General features: G+C 38.8%; 1 protein-coding gene across 2 annotated transcripts in view; it reads left to right on the forward strand.

The window, feature by feature from the left end:
• Positions 1–15,532, forward strand: part of MAGI2 (membrane associated guanylate kinase, WW and PDZ domain containing 2) — a 746,179-nt gene that overhangs the window by 500,634 nt on the left and 230,013 nt on the right. For both annotated transcript variants that reach the window (XM_010001790.1, XM_010001791.1), the window contains exon 6: positions 11,115–11,194. In XM_010001790.1, the coding sequence (XP_010000092.1) occupies positions 11,115–11,194 (80 nt within the window). The remainder of the gene's footprint in view (positions 1–11,114; positions 11,195–15,532) is intronic.

The raw sequence follows: 15,532 nt of genomic DNA on the forward strand, positions 1-15,532 counted from the left end.
CACTTCTGCTTTAAGCCACTTATTTCAAGTGAAATTTTATTGCTATCACATGAAGTATAAAAAAATTATAAGAATAAAGTTCATGCACGTGATTTTGAACACTGGCATTACCAGCTATAGCTTCCATAATGTACGAGGCTGAACAGAGAAGTAACTGTCAAACATGTGTCTCTGCTGAAAAGGGCAAAAATAAGTTTATTCTAGAAAAAGAGTAATTACAGTAGCTTTACCCAAGCAAGCAGAGAACTACAATGACCTCAAACCTTTGTTTTCTTCTTACCTTACTCCCAAATTTAATTTTTCTGCATATATCAAATGGTCTGGCAGAGAGCAGACTGAATTATGTGGCACTTTTATTTTACTCTTTGTAACAAACACCTAGATGGCGGGGGGGAGACAGGGTGATGGGTAGGTCACTAACGCACTACACTGTGACAGCAGTAAATACTCTAGCAGGCAATTTAATAGAAAATAAATATAGATTTCCTAACAAATACAGTGAATGCAAATAGCCCTGCTGCTCTACAGAGCAGCCATTCCACTCCACAAATTCCTTTGATGTTACAGATTACTTCCTTTTCTGGAAATTCTCTGGTTTACACTGCAGTTCTGACAATGCTCATCATTCACTTTCTCTAAATGAATGTTATGTAAAGCAGAGAAATCAATCAGAGCTGCGGACTGGGTAGAATTACTGTTATAAGGGTTCCTTGCCTGTGGGTTTATATTCTTGAATAATGTAATTGCAAAAAACTGCAATTACACATCTGAAAAAATACCTGATTATTTACTAGAATCCTAGGAAAGGAACAACCTTTTGATCATTTGAGTTTGCATATTGCACAGTATTTACAGGGTTAAGTAGGAATGTAATGCTGTGGGGATGCTGTTAAATTGCTTCTTTGTTTACAAGTCACTTTGGTTAATGGCATGAAGAGACTCCATTTGCTTTCGCAAAAAACGGAAAGATAAAAAGACAACAAAAACCTATTTGTCTAACAGCATCTCCCCGAACCATGGTAAAGATTGTAGTAGATTATTAAATAATAGATGAAAACCAAACATTTTTAAAGTGTGCATTGCAACAAGTGGAGGGGGGGGGTGGAAAGTGGTACTAGGCAGCATCTCTTATTGCATTATTTGAGGCTCATGTGAAGTGTGCCTTTAAACCCTAAGGACTTCAAGCTGTAAATGAACTCAAGTTCCAGCTTGTCACAGGTATATCCAAAGGTCTTAGATTTCATGACAGCATTGTCATTCATTCACCTCAAACTAACCTCTAAAATTTGTATGTGAGCTCATTTATCAAAACTGCCATCAGGAGTAAAGTGGCATATTTATAGTGAGAGAGGGAGTGACTTTGTAAGAAGCAAGATAGCTCTCTGTAGACGGTATTATTTATTTGATAATCATTAATGACCCAGTTAGTATTTTGCAAAGCACGCTGGAAGGAATTTCCTCTGCCTCAAGGTCTAAAAAGAACCAAAAAAAAGCTGACAAATATACTAGATTCACTGGATGATTCAGAGGACGGTTGTATTTTATTTGCTGTCTTTCTTCCTGTCGTTCCCTTTTTTGACATAAGTTCATGACCTTACATTTACCTATATTAGCATTCACAAACAGAACAGGAAGAGATCCCTTCTTACTGCATAATACTTGCCACTGTTTTTCAGGAAGAACTGCATAAGTACATTTCTTGGACTGTTTCCAGCCTCCCTTACATATGAGTCCAAATTTTCAATTGCAGGCACATACCATACAAATAGGAGTCCATCTCCTACACTTGCTCCCAAGAGCTGCAGTTTGTGAAGCTGAGCTACAACTAAGCCTTGAGGAGTAGTCTTGAGGACGTTATATAGCCCATAACAAAAGCTGTTTACCTCTGTAGTGTTCAAAAGCACACATGATTTCTTTTGTTTATACTAGATAAATAATTGCTGTTAGTGGAGAGAAGTCTAGAATAGACTCAAACCTCTGTAATATGTACTTAAAAGGTCATTTTCTTTGACTTGTGGTGATGTTTTTTAGGAGAATTTGGCCACATGAGGTTTAGCAAACCACTTCCCAGTACATTTCACAGACATTCAGACTCGTCCTACTCCAACAGCTACTTCTCTGAGCAGCATAGTCAGCATTGCTTTTTGAACCTGTTGCAGTATCTTTTCTAGTTTTTAAAGCTGTTTTTTGTTGGATTTTTGTTGTTGTTTTTTATGAGACCAGCATAAAAGACTACAAAAGAGCTATAAAATAGGCCTCTGCCAAGGACTTTCCCCTTCACAGTAAAAAACAGCCATTAAGCTTCTGAATACAGCTGGTGCTATTTCAGGTGTTACCTGAAAAAAGTACAGCCACCAATTGGAAAAGTAAAATCCTGACCTAGTTTGTGTCTTAAAGTATTGCTACAGACTTCAATGGGATCAGTATTTCTTAGCAGTTTTTACAGTAGGAATGCATTTTGATTTGAGGAATTACATGTTTATCCCAAGATCATGCTTACCTGAAGGATCATGGTATCTTTAGCTGTTCCTGGTTGCTCCATCAGTTTGCCATCAGAAAGCAAGATTAAGCCTGCCTGCACTGTTGTATAGTGTAACTTTTAACTTTTGTACTGGAAGTTACTGAAAGTGCTGAGGTAGAAGTACACCCTTCTACTTGCTCAAGGTTACTTCTGTAAGCTGCAGTAATTACCTGATCCTTTATGGCACTTTTGCTTGTATCTTACAGCACCAGTGTACCAGTGCAAATTATTGAAACTTGCCATGTTTTGATTGTGGTATTATTTCTGCTACTTTAATTAAGTAGCAATTAAGATGAAGGATTTTTTATTATTATTTTTTTCCACATGCTGTTTTAGTATTCCCTTGTGATGGGATGATTTTTCTTTGGTAAACAAGCCATTTTGTACCAGTATGACTTCGTTGTGTGGACCATTCTGAGTCATCAGGGCTTCTCTGAAAATGGTCCTGAATGTCCATAATTCTTTTTCTTTGCTTATATGTAGTATTGAATTTGTCAGTTTTGGTAAGCATAACAATGATCCAATATCTAAAGCTCTTTGGACTTCAATAAGGCATGCAGTGGGACAGGGAACGGGAAAGATCTGCCTTCTTTTCTTTCTTCGGAGACCACTTCCTTGCCTTATGACAAATTACTTGGGGAATGGGGAAATGGCAGAACTCAGAATTTGGGAAATGGTGAATTGTTTTCTTCTCATGTCTTTTGATGTCATAAAGGCATTTTCAGTCTGTATTACTCATGTATTGTCCCTTCCTTTCACTTGCTGTTTTTATCTATGCTGACATCCAGGTCAAACTGCCAGCTCAAGTCCTGTTGTCTTTCCTCACTTTCTTATTTCATGTCTTTCCCCCCAAGGCCTCTGCTGTGCTGCTGCAGAATTCCTCTTCCAACACCTTTCCTCTGATGTTCATAGGGGTATCCTCCTTTGTATTTATTGAACTAGAAGATTCAGCTCACCTGGCTTGCCATATAGCATTAGGTATCAAGGATAAACCGGTTGCCAAGACTCCTTCTGTGGTCAATGGAGAGAGATAATTATCTCCAGAGGCTGATTCATCCTGTCCAAAGATAAAAGCAGAATTAATTTGCTTAAATGTAGGTGCTTCTACCAGTAAAGATGCCCTTGGATATGTAAGAGCATGTCTTTAGTAGTATGTAATGTGTGTCAGGAGCACACACTTAAAGCAAATCTTGTTCTCTCTATGCACTGCGATTTGGTTCACATTTCAAAGTACAGGAACTGAATTCCTTTCAGATGAAACTAAAAAGAAGGTTGATCTCTAGGAGTGCACTTAATTGTCTCCAACCCCTGAATCCCTGAACTCAATCCACAAGGCCAGATTTGAGTGAAAACCTTCTGATCTAAGCCATGTCCATAACTAAAGTAGCAGTATCAGCAGACTGCAGAGTGAAACACTCAGTGCTGTTGATCCAGCATCCACAGCTACTAAGTGCCATCCATGGGTTGCGTGTGACCTTTTGCTCTGTATCATCCAGTTTAAGTTCAAGTGAAGGAACCTTACAAGCTGGGAGAATGCTCAATGTGTAAATGAAGATAACCAAGAGACTGACTTGAAAAGTGACAATCCAAGACAAAGCACTAGTGTAGAGCCGTGCTAATAGCCCAAGACATCTCCATGAACTTGCAGATATGAACAGAACCTGTCAAAACCAGTGTCCCTTGGGAGTGGCAGCCAGAGACCGTTTAAGAGACCCTATAGCACTCAACATGTCACTAAGAGCATATGGTTAGGTTCCCAGTCCCACTAGAAGATAGGTAAGAGAACTTATTCTGTATAGGTGCCTCTCCCTTGAACAGAGAGGAATCCCTACACAATTAACTGTAATATCAATATGGCTGAAGTCATGTGAGATGAAGCCCATTCTTTTTCAGAAATTAAATTTTCAGAAATTCTTTTTCAGAAATGAGTCAAAGAGAGTGACTTAAAGCAGAAATTACTGCAGGAGACTTCACACATTTATGTATTTCCCCAAAAATCTTACATAAGCATCTTCCGCTGCCTAGAGGCAGCAGCACTGTGTTTGGGCTGAGTACATGAGTGCTTATCTACAGCCCAAGGCGATCTGGGATTCGTGGGATGGGCACCCCCACACCTGTGTCTCTTAAGGAGCACACACTCCAGGCATATCTAACTGACTGACAGCATGAAATGGGGACATGCCGGGCCAGCCGCCCCAATTCACAAGCGGCTGCCCAAGAGGTGCGGCACGAGCGGGGAGTGTGAGGGGTGGAACAGCAGCTCTGCCTGCTTGACAGGTGAGCCCTGTTGGTGGTTGTCAGCCTCTTAGAAAAGACATCTACTATGGTCTCCACCCAGAAGAAGGGCATGTGCTTGGCACCAGTCAGGGTGGACACGGGAGCCCAGACAGAGCACCCACGGAAACAGGCAGCTGTGCAGGCCACAGGCTGCAAGGAGGGTCAGAGCCTGTTGCTAGCAGCAAGTGGGAGTTATGAGAACTTCTGTGTGTGCTGTCAGCAGGTGGATGATCTCCTCTGCTGAGTGGCAGAGTTGCAAGAAGTTGAAAGGCTAAGGAGTATCAGGGAAGCTGAAAAGGAGACAGACTGGTGGTGCAGGCTCTGCCCTCCTTGAAACAGAAACAAGAGCACCCATCAGAAAGGCAGAGAGACCTGAGGCTGTTTAGTGTAGAGAAGAGAAGACCGAGAGGGGGTTTTATTAATGTATATAAATATCTGAAGGGTGGGTGTCAAGAAGAAAGGTCCAGTTTCTTTTCAGTCATGCCCTGTGATAGGACAAGGGGCAATGGATGCAAACTAGAACACAGGAAGTTCCACCTCAACATGAGGAAGAACTTCTCTACTGTAAAGTTTACAGAGCACTGGAACAGGCTCCCCAGAGAGACTGTGGAGTCTACTTCTCTGGAGATTCTCAAGACCTGTCTGGATGAGATTCTAAGTGACCTGCTCTAGATTCTGTGGTAGTCCTGCTCTGGCAGGTGGGTTGGACTCGATCGCCAGAGGTTCCTTCCAACCCCTAACATTCTGTGATTCTGTGAAGTGCAACACAAACAAGCATTCATAGCTGCTGCCATTCAAACCATAGCCAGAGGACAACTCCCTTTTGTATCTGTCCTTACATGTGTGCAAGAAGTTTGGGTAGCACCCCACAAAGGATCAATTGCAAAATTACCATTTTAATGCTGTGATTTCCTGTTACTGTCCCCCTACCAACAAATTACTTGAAAATCATTACTGTGCTATCTGAAGAGCTCTGCAGATCTACAAACCTTAGGCATACAGCAAGTAGGGAGTAGCAAGCATTTTAAAAGTCTGGTGGCCTGCAGTGCATTTTGTTTTTCTCTGTTGCATGTAATTCCCTTAGCTCAAGCTGCTAGATTGAGGACCATCCTGAATGTAATGTATTCAGAATGCAAACCCAGACAAACTCATTTGTGCTTTCCCCCAAATACACTGAAGCAGCACATTGGTAAATACATATTTTGAAATGCCTTTCACAATAGCCTGCAAATCACACACCTTGCAAGAGTCACAATTTAGACTATGTTTGCAGTTTTTTCAAAAGACATTAAGGCTATTGCTGTCAGTAGCTACTTTCTGTATTCCCTTCAAAAATGTTTCAAGGGATTGTCTGAAGGCTTTGTTAGTATAAGAAACTTTATCTGTCAGTGTGCTTTAAACTGACAGATTGCTAATACAAATCCATTATATTAAAATCAGTAATATACTATCTAACAAATTATTATAATAAAAAGATAATAAATTATTAAATAAGAAAAACAAAAATCCTAATGTTTTTTACTTCCTAAAGGTATGGATGAGTGTCCAGTGAGATTTTGTCCTGTTACCTGGTTATAGTGGTATGGGGGAACTGGGAAATAAACAGTCTCTGTGAAGTCCTAAAATCAGAGCTACAAAGAAAAGCTGGAGAAGAACAGAGCTTCGAGTCAGGGTTTTGGGGAAGTATTCTGAGCTTTCTCTTATTCTGTTTAAACTGTCTAATTTATTTTTTTTTTTCATATATGTTTGAGATTGTCTATAATTTGTAGCAGATAACTCTGATTATAATGAAGTATTTCTGCTGGTTGCAAACATTTGGGGGAATTTAAGATCAGCAATAATTATTTCATTGACTTTTGTCTGCAATATTAAGCTCCACTGCTTTGCTGAGTGACTTCATTTTTAAATTATTTTTCAAATTTATAGTGCACTTCATGCCTGTAAACAGTTTCTATTTTGTATAGCAGGTAACAAGTTAGGATGAATTTAGAAATGTTGTGCTATCCTTGTGCTCCACCTGCCTGAAACAAAACCAAAGGGATCCTTTGTTGACTGCTTTCAAAGTTTCCAAAATTAGTAATTTGCTCTTAATTTTAGGAGAGGTTCTAAGATGTTTGTGGCTGATTTGCCAGCACGTATCTCTTAGTTCAGTCAACCTAGCTAGTAAAAAATGAGATTGTGTAAGGATGGACTTTCTAAACTTGACCTTTAATGGTGAGGTATGGCTCTTCCTGAGTAATGAAAGAGTGGCCAGTGGAAAAGGCTGATGGAGCCACAGCTGTATTTCTAACAGGATGCTTTTGTTGCGTCACTTCACTCTCATTCAGCCAGTGACAACTGCTCTGACTGCCTGTTTGTGAATTTATTGCACAACTGCCTCTGCTATTCATCTGCAATTCAATTATAACTCTTCTGTAACTTCCCAGCCCCTTTTCCTTCTGCTCTAAGACTTCCCAAATGGACACACATGATGAGATGTAGTGTCAAGGCAGGCAGGTTATGCACTGTACATTTTGAAAGGGTTTTAGTGCTCAAGAGGCATTAACTTGCACAGCTCATGCAGAGAATATGTGTTACTTTTGCCGTTGGTATGTGGCCATTTTATTGTTCAGTCTGTCTTCTTCCCCATAGTTAAAACTTTCCTATCAACGGTTCTTTTACATTATATTAAAATGGTTTAGGAAATAAATATTTCTTCTCTTTAGCTTTCATAGATTCTAGTCCATTGCAAAACTTAAGAGGGAACAGGCAGAGACCTGGGACACAGGGAGTGTGACATCTTTCCTGAGATGTCCCTGCAGCCTGAGCTGGCACATTCACCAAACTGGCACCACCATGCTTTTGTTCTTCCTGTTATTCCCAATGTCTCCTATTTGTGTAGGGAAGAATCTGCCTCTGTTTTCTTTCTACAGTTGGCTAACCCCCGTTGCAGTCCTTTCTGGAAGATAGATAACAGGGAGTTATTCTGAATAACACTGGACTCTCACTGGACAGTGAGCATGACACTGGCTATGGCAAGAGCAACATCTCTCTGAAACCCACAACTTAAAAGGTGACACAAGGGAAACTGGAAGAGTACCCTGCCAAATAAACCTCCTGTGTGGGACAGAAGCAGATGTCTAAAACCCCCTAGACTGTTATCCAAAGCTACTTATTTCCCTCTTATATGGAGAGGAGCACAACATCTATCTTCATTGTAGGAGTGTTTATGTGTTGTGTACCTGGTTGCCAAGTTGATCGAAGCAATCAGCACTGTGTAGCACTAAAGAGGACCTTGATGGTGCTGTAGAGATGTTAGAGGACAGGTGGGCTTGATTCTACTTTCTTTTGAATAGAGTCTGTCTTCAGACCAGGAAAATATTTTTTACACACTGGAGCTCCTGTCTACAAGCACTTGAAGTCCCATTGCAAGAGGAAGCAGGTGTGTTTAATATAGGAGATGCAGGGCAAGGGAGCAGGCCTAGACATAGGTAAGGAGGAGAGATTATTTTCAAAAGGTGCTTTACTCCTTCAGTTATTTGTTATTGAGAAATGTTCTTGTGGATATTTTACTTCTACTAAGTAGCAGAATGGGTTTGAGAGACATTAACTGGAAGAGGAGATTGAGAGATGTAAGAGCTGATCTAGATGAGATCCTCTAAAATTTCACTGCAGACTGAAAGATCGCTCTTCTGTTGGAAAAGCTGTTGACTTTTTAATTTGCTCATGGTTTTGTTTAGAATGGCCACAATGCACAAAACTGGAAGACTTGAGTGCTTCTGGGTTTATGCAAGTGACATTCATGCTGAAGAGAAACGTAACCATTTGCTTGCTGCTCTCAGTTAAAAAAAAAAAAAAAAAAAAAAAAAAAAGAGGGAGGAGGGGAGTGTGAAATAGGGAAATAAATTGATGTTGGCTAATGGCCATGCTTTTTCCTAGAGCAAGAAAATCTTGGAAAGATTAATGAAATCATGGACCTGGATGCCTTGGAGGCTGTAATGTAACTGAATTTGGCTTATTTTCAGCTTGGCACCTCTTTACAGATACCTGAAAACTCGTTTCTCAGGTGTATTCTAGAAATGTCATGTATTTTCAGTGCTAGTGAATTGGTCCATTCTGACATGGCGTGGTATTGCAAGGAAAACACCAACTAGCTAACTTGCAGCAGAGTTGGCTTCTACTACTGGCTCTGCTACTGCCTTGTTTGGTGGTTGTGGATGGTCACTTGATGACTCTGTGACTCTGTGTTTCCACCTTTAAAAAAGGAGTGATGATTTTTATTTTCTTTGCAAAATGCTTTGAGATCTACTTTATACCGCAGCAAACGTTACAAATAGTAGTCATATATACCTTACCTTTTAAAGCCAGGAAACTGTCTGTAAATCCAACTTAGTCCCTGCAACCAGTGGGGGTCCCTAAAATAATTCAGAATTCATAGCTGGGAGAGAGTGGCTGTTGCACAGGCATGCACCCACTCCAGGGATGTGACTTCAGCTCCCACAGGTGTGCCCAAGCTCGCCCTGAGCTCCAGCCCTGCTAACAGGGGGCCCATGGTAGTGTGTGCTCAGGGTGTGCTGCTGCCTGCACCCAAGTAGCTCAGCAGGTGCTGTGGTGATGAGCCCACGCTGAGCTCCATGCTGCCACAGTGACATGGTTGCCAGTATCTCCCCTAGTTAATTTAAAGCTCGCTCCAGTTTATCTGCACAAGCTGCAGTGAGGCTGTGGCTGGGATATAAAAATACACCCTTACAGGAGACCGCAGGCAGCCAGTGCACCAGAGAAAGCCTCTTAGTTACATTTGCAATCAAGCATGGGCTGCTGGCATCATTCCAAATTTACCTTACCTTTGGCTTACCATTCTTCATACTCTGCAAAGGCAGCCTTGATCTCAAAGGAACGAAGGTTTCTTTTACCCTCTTCACCTGTTGTGAAAGGCAGTCTAGACTAAGGCATGCTTAAAATAGGAATTTAAATGCCTCAATTTTCATGTTAGTTGCCATTTTATTCATACATAACTCCTATCTACATTTTTCCACCATCCAAAATATAGAATAAGGTTTAACATTATGGCAATAATGCTGAGAAGTAGGTAGTATCATTCCGTTTTTAGAGAGAGAGAGAAATCAAGACAAATATATCTGTCATGGACTAAACAGGGAGTCAAGGTGGGAGAAGGAGCTGGCTCTGTGAGTTTATTTTTCCCCAGAAGTACCAGTGGTGTTTGGACAACGTGGAATGTACCAATTAATCAGTAACTCATCAACTGCCTATGGCATCCTAACCCATTTTTTGCCAGGTCCCCAGTTTTTGTACACCTTACACTAATGTTTATAAGAGACAGCTAAGTACATGTAAAAATGACACAGCAAATTAATAATAAACTAAATAATTCAGTACTATATAAATTGTCTGAAACAAACATCCTCCTAGGATGTATCAGATAAATAAAATTAGAAGTGATTCTGAATTATGTTATTGTAGGAAAAACATCTCAACAAATAAAGGAGTAATGATCACATCCTTTTCTGTTTTATAGTTTTCCTTTCTTTGCATGTTTAAAGAATTTTTCTCCAAATTCAAATGCTTATGGGAAAGGTCTGCATTGAAAAGATCTGGGTTTAAGTTCCGTTAGCTGTGCTAATTATCAATTCATTTGGCAAAATATTCTCCCAGAAAAGAGTTTGTGTCAGTTCAACACTATTTCATGGCTGATTCCTCAAAGAGCTATTCTGAGTATAGAAAGGAGCCACATGATTAATTCAGCTTGTGCCTATCTATTTTATCTCGATAGAAGTATTATATATGGAGAGATAAAGGTTTGTTAAACAAAGTATCATTAATCACTCTGTCCGGAAATGTAGACTTTGCAGGAGTATGCTGTAATTTGCATGACTTTTGCTATGCCATGCCAGTGCTGCTGGTGAGAAATAACAAACCTGCATTTATGAAAAGGACAGGTTTAAGATGAAAATGATTCTATCTGAAAACTGTGAGAATGCTACAGATTCCTGTCGCCTGCACTTGTTCAACGGGAGAACACTGTATTTGTAATAAATTCCTTTTGCTCTGGATGAGTTCTGCATTTTCAATGAGGTTAACTTGGCAACATTCTAGTTGATTTTAATAAAAATAGCTGCTTTGAGGACAGGGAGCTGAGGTTGCCAAATTTACAGCTGCCTTGCACAATTACTCTTACACCTCCTTCAGGGCTACTTAGAAGCAGTAAGCAAATTAAGTGTATCGATTGCAATTTTGTTGGACTAACCCTTTTTTCTTAAGGAATAAACTTGATTCCTTTCAGTATGTGTCTGCTCAGAGTGATCTCTTTTCTTTTCAGCCATAACACAAAGACAACATCATGGCTGGATCCACGACTTGCGAAAAAGGCTAAACCTCCAGAAGAGTGCAAAGAAAATGGTAGGTTATTAAGTTTTCATTGCTGCTCAGAGGGGATTTGCTTTTTGTGTGTGTGTCTCTCTCTCAGTTCTTACAAAAATCAGGCATTCAGGGGAATGATGAAAGGTGTTTAATTGCTGCTTTGGTTAGAAGCCATAAGTGATACCAGTTCTCAGTGTGCCATGTGTTTCTGCTTTTTATTCCCCTTTCTGATGCTATCCAAAGCTGAGGATCACAAGTGTGTTTTCTGCCTGTTGTGTGTGTGACTCCGGGACTGACCCTCTCCCTCATCTCCTACAGAGAACTTTGGTCTTCAGAACAGAATCCCTTTTCAGATTCTGAGCTTTTAATCTACAGGCGATTCAATGCATAAGGGAAACTAGCAGCACCGTGGGAATATGAATATTGTTTGATTTGTATTTAAAGGTACAGTGCTATACTATTTAGTAGCCAATTTAAACAAAATAGTGTCTGATAAAACAGGGTGTGGGAGGGAGAAAAGACATTAGTGTCTGCCAGAGGTCAAGACTGGATTTGGGGGGTACTGCATTGTTAATGGTTTAAGATTTAAAAGCATAAATTCTGTTGAGGATGCTCAAAGGAACTGTGGCTGTTCTGCAGGAGAGGTTACTATATTGGCAGATTCAAAGATACAAAATAATACAGATCATATTGAATGTTAATAGTATAATTTCTGGGTTTTCTCTGGTATAGTTGCAGTCATCAAAATCATATAAGATAGCCAAAGTAAAACTGTATTGAAATAGATCTTTTTCTGAGCAGCTTTTTTTTCATTGTTTTATAGTTCAGTGTCAGTTCATTTAGCCAGTTAAGAAGTAATGATTTCTAAAGACTGCTGCTTATTTTATTATTGTGAGATACAAAGGATTAAATGCATGCTTGCTATGTGCATTAATCCAAAGCTTTTTAAAATATCTTAATGTAGTAATAGGTTTTCATGTACTGCATCTGATTTATTTTCAGTTTTTCAAAATACATTAATTGGTTAATGTAAATACTATTAGCAGAAAGAAAACTCAGTGTTATTTTTGGCTGATAAAGAGGTCACTGAGAAGTTGCTGGCTGAATGAAATGCAGGGTCAGTGGTTTGTCAAAGAATGTTCCTGGTTTTTTTGCAAATGCCTTTATTTTGAATTATTTCTATATTCCAAAAATCTCTTCCCAATTTCAGCTGTAATTCTGATGGTCTCTTCTGACATCAGAAATTACATGTCTGAATGATCTTGCAATGCTTATTCTAGTACTGACAACACTAGCTCCCAGAGTAAATCCTACAGTGAATACAACAGAAGTGTGTTACTGAAACAAAACAAGGGCACAGGAGTTTTGCAGTTTAAATTTCTCACATTACTCATCTTTGCTAGATCTTTAAGGAGTAGTAGTGGAAAATGCAGAAGAAAAATCCATCGATATCTATGGAGTAACATAACAGAGAGTTACTTCAAGTAAATGAGTGTCACTTTTAATTTATTTTTTTCCTGTTAGCTGTGTTATATTGAGATCTGAATAAGTACTGAAACGTTAAAAAATACACCAATATCTAATACAATTTAAAATTAAGATGGGTGAATTGAAGAAACAGTATTATTTTGTAGTTATTTGACTACTGGATTATTGAATTACTATAGTATGCTGGGTCATGTTCTTTTAAGAGTTGCTCATCTCATTAAAAAAGTACTTGAAGTGAAGCATAAAAGACTTTAGGGAGAGATCTATTCTTAGAGAGATTGTTCTTGCAATATCCTCTCTTTTCCTGAGTTTTTTGGTAATTCAAAAATTGTTGTGGTGTTTTGATATTGGGTTTTTTTAATCCACTACCCGAGAAGAAATGGTTCTTAAAATGTCTAATATGCCTTAAAATGACTGTACCTTGCCATTGAGGACCAACAGACCCTGTTATAGCACCAGGGGGTTGGATTTTTTGTTTAGATTTAATGTAAGAGGAAGGATTAATTTCACATGCATTTCAGCTATGGCTGGGTACATGTTTTTATGTCAAACATCTTTTCTGCTACACTGTATGATTTATTTTGGCACATTTTACTCAGAGACATAAAATTTTAGAAAACCATCAGTGCTTAGATAGGAAATGATACTTACCTTGCTTCTTTATCGCTATCTGCATAGCTTGTGTTTTTCATTGACATTCATTTTGCCACACCTGAAACTTGTATTGATTCTCAGAGATACCTTATGATGTCCTTCTCACCTAACAGATTCTGCTCTTAGGTTTTCCTTCTGAATAACCCAACTTTTGTGCTCTCCTTTCAGTGCAAATCCTGCCAAATCCTTCTCCATTCTGCCACCAGCACACAGATTCCACACCAATGTCCAAGCTCATACAAAATTTGAGTCATGATGTTGTGGGCTAATGATATCGAGGGCTCCCTCTGCTCCAGACTCTTCCTCTCTTCCACTTTCAGCTCTTCAAGACTCCTTTGCCAAATATGTCTTCTTCATTTCATGTGGCTTTTGTATCTGCAAATCCCAGTGCTTGCTCATTTCTCTTTTTAAAATTTGAACCAATCTTCCAGCACACCCCTCCTCTTGGAAAAATTTTCACATGCCTTTGCCAAGAGACTGACTAGCTCTACCAAGTCAAGCTTTCTTTTCCCTTTGTGCTGTGGACTTTCTGTTTTCCTTTAATGACACCCACTGCTCTAAGCCCCTTTGTAGGTCAGGAGGTTTTAAGGGATGATCTTTATTTCTGTCTCTGTCATGGAACTTCCATGTGATTTTCAGCAAATTACTTCAACTTTTACTCTTTCAGATCTATTTAGATTGTAGGTCTTTGAAGAAAGAATTGCTTCTTACTGTCAGTTTTTATGGTGCCAATATGAATTTTGTAATAGCAGTAAGTAGAAATAGCTTACAATTCTTCAATAAGAACTAGAATTTCTTTTCACATTTCTGATTTCCTGCAGAAAATCTTGACTTCACCAAAAATAATTGTGTTCTCTCTTCTGAAAATATGAATTAAGTATATAAGTTTTCTGACTTGGAATACTTCTTACCTCTTTTTTTTTTTTTCCACATCAAAAGTGGTTAACCAATTTTTATCTGTAGAGCACAATAGAAGTTAGAGTTCTGCCCCCTTCCTGTGAGCTAGGTTCCCTGGTTGCTACATTTTCTGTAAAGTAATATTACACAGCAGACTCACAGGATTTGTGTGACTATAGAGATGTTATGTGAGTGGTCTACTAACAGAGTCTGTTCTTCGAGAGAGAGAATATGGAAAAGAATTACAAGTCCCATAAGGCAGAAAAAAATGTAGTTTAATATAAAAAGGTTCAGCCTTAATGACATGAAATATCTCAGGGTTTAGAAAGTTAATTTTTGGTTAAGAAATATAATAATTAAATTTTTCAAATTCTTTAATTCGTTTTCAGAAACTTTCCATTGTTGAGAAAAGTGAACACTTACTTCTTTATCCAATTTGGGGATTAAACAGTCATTGACATTTCCTGGCATCAAATATGTCAAATTTCACTTATTTCATTACTACAAATTTCACTTGTTTCATTACTAATCCATCCCAATTACTAGTCTCCATCACTTCTAACCCTCCCTTTCTTTTTATGTCAACCTCCTGTCTCTTGGTTTTCAAATACAAGTAGACTTAAGACTATAAATAAAGCTTTGACTTCACCTAGCATTCATCTGTCATGTCTTTCCATCTACTCTACACCCACCAACTTGACTGCAAAGTGTAAATGTTTATTTAGGGTGAAATGAGTTGCCTTTAAGCTTCATTGACTGTGAATATCAGATCTATGTTGACAATTAAAGGGCACAGGTATATGGTTCATGTGTAAACATCTAGATGTAGAGAGCCTACTACATTTAGGTGTCTTCATATTGAACTGAATCCCAACTCCTTGTCACCTTTTTGGGATTATGTTTCCCCATTCCTGTAGTCACAGGCAATGTCTTTTGGTGAGCTCGCTGCCTTGCATAGCTTCAGCCCTTGTCTTCTTCATCTTTCTCTTCTACTTGAGCTCCCTTTCCTTCTTTCACAGCACCGATCAGTCATGTCTAAATATATATATATATAATTTGTATTTATAATGTTATATTTTCCAGAAAACAAAACAAAACAAACCCCACCAAAACAAAATCAAACCAAACCAAACCAAATGAAACCAGAAGACAAATTTTTAATTCAGAATCATAAGGGTGATGACTGATAAGGCTATTTGTAATCTCAAGGGTATAACTGTCCCAGGAAACCAATAATCTTTTACATGAGTAATTAAGCCAATTTTTGTTACTTTTCTCTGAAACTTTATGTATGGCATTTTTAACTGGACACATCTCTTGTGCAGGAGCACATCTGTT

This window comes from Chaetura pelagica, unplaced genomic scaffold (genome assembly GCF_000747805.2).
Source record: "Chaetura pelagica isolate M959 unplaced genomic scaffold, ChaPel_1.0 scaffold137, whole genome shotgun sequence".
NCBI lineage: Eukaryota > Metazoa > Chordata > Aves > Apodiformes > Apodidae > Chaetura > Chaetura pelagica.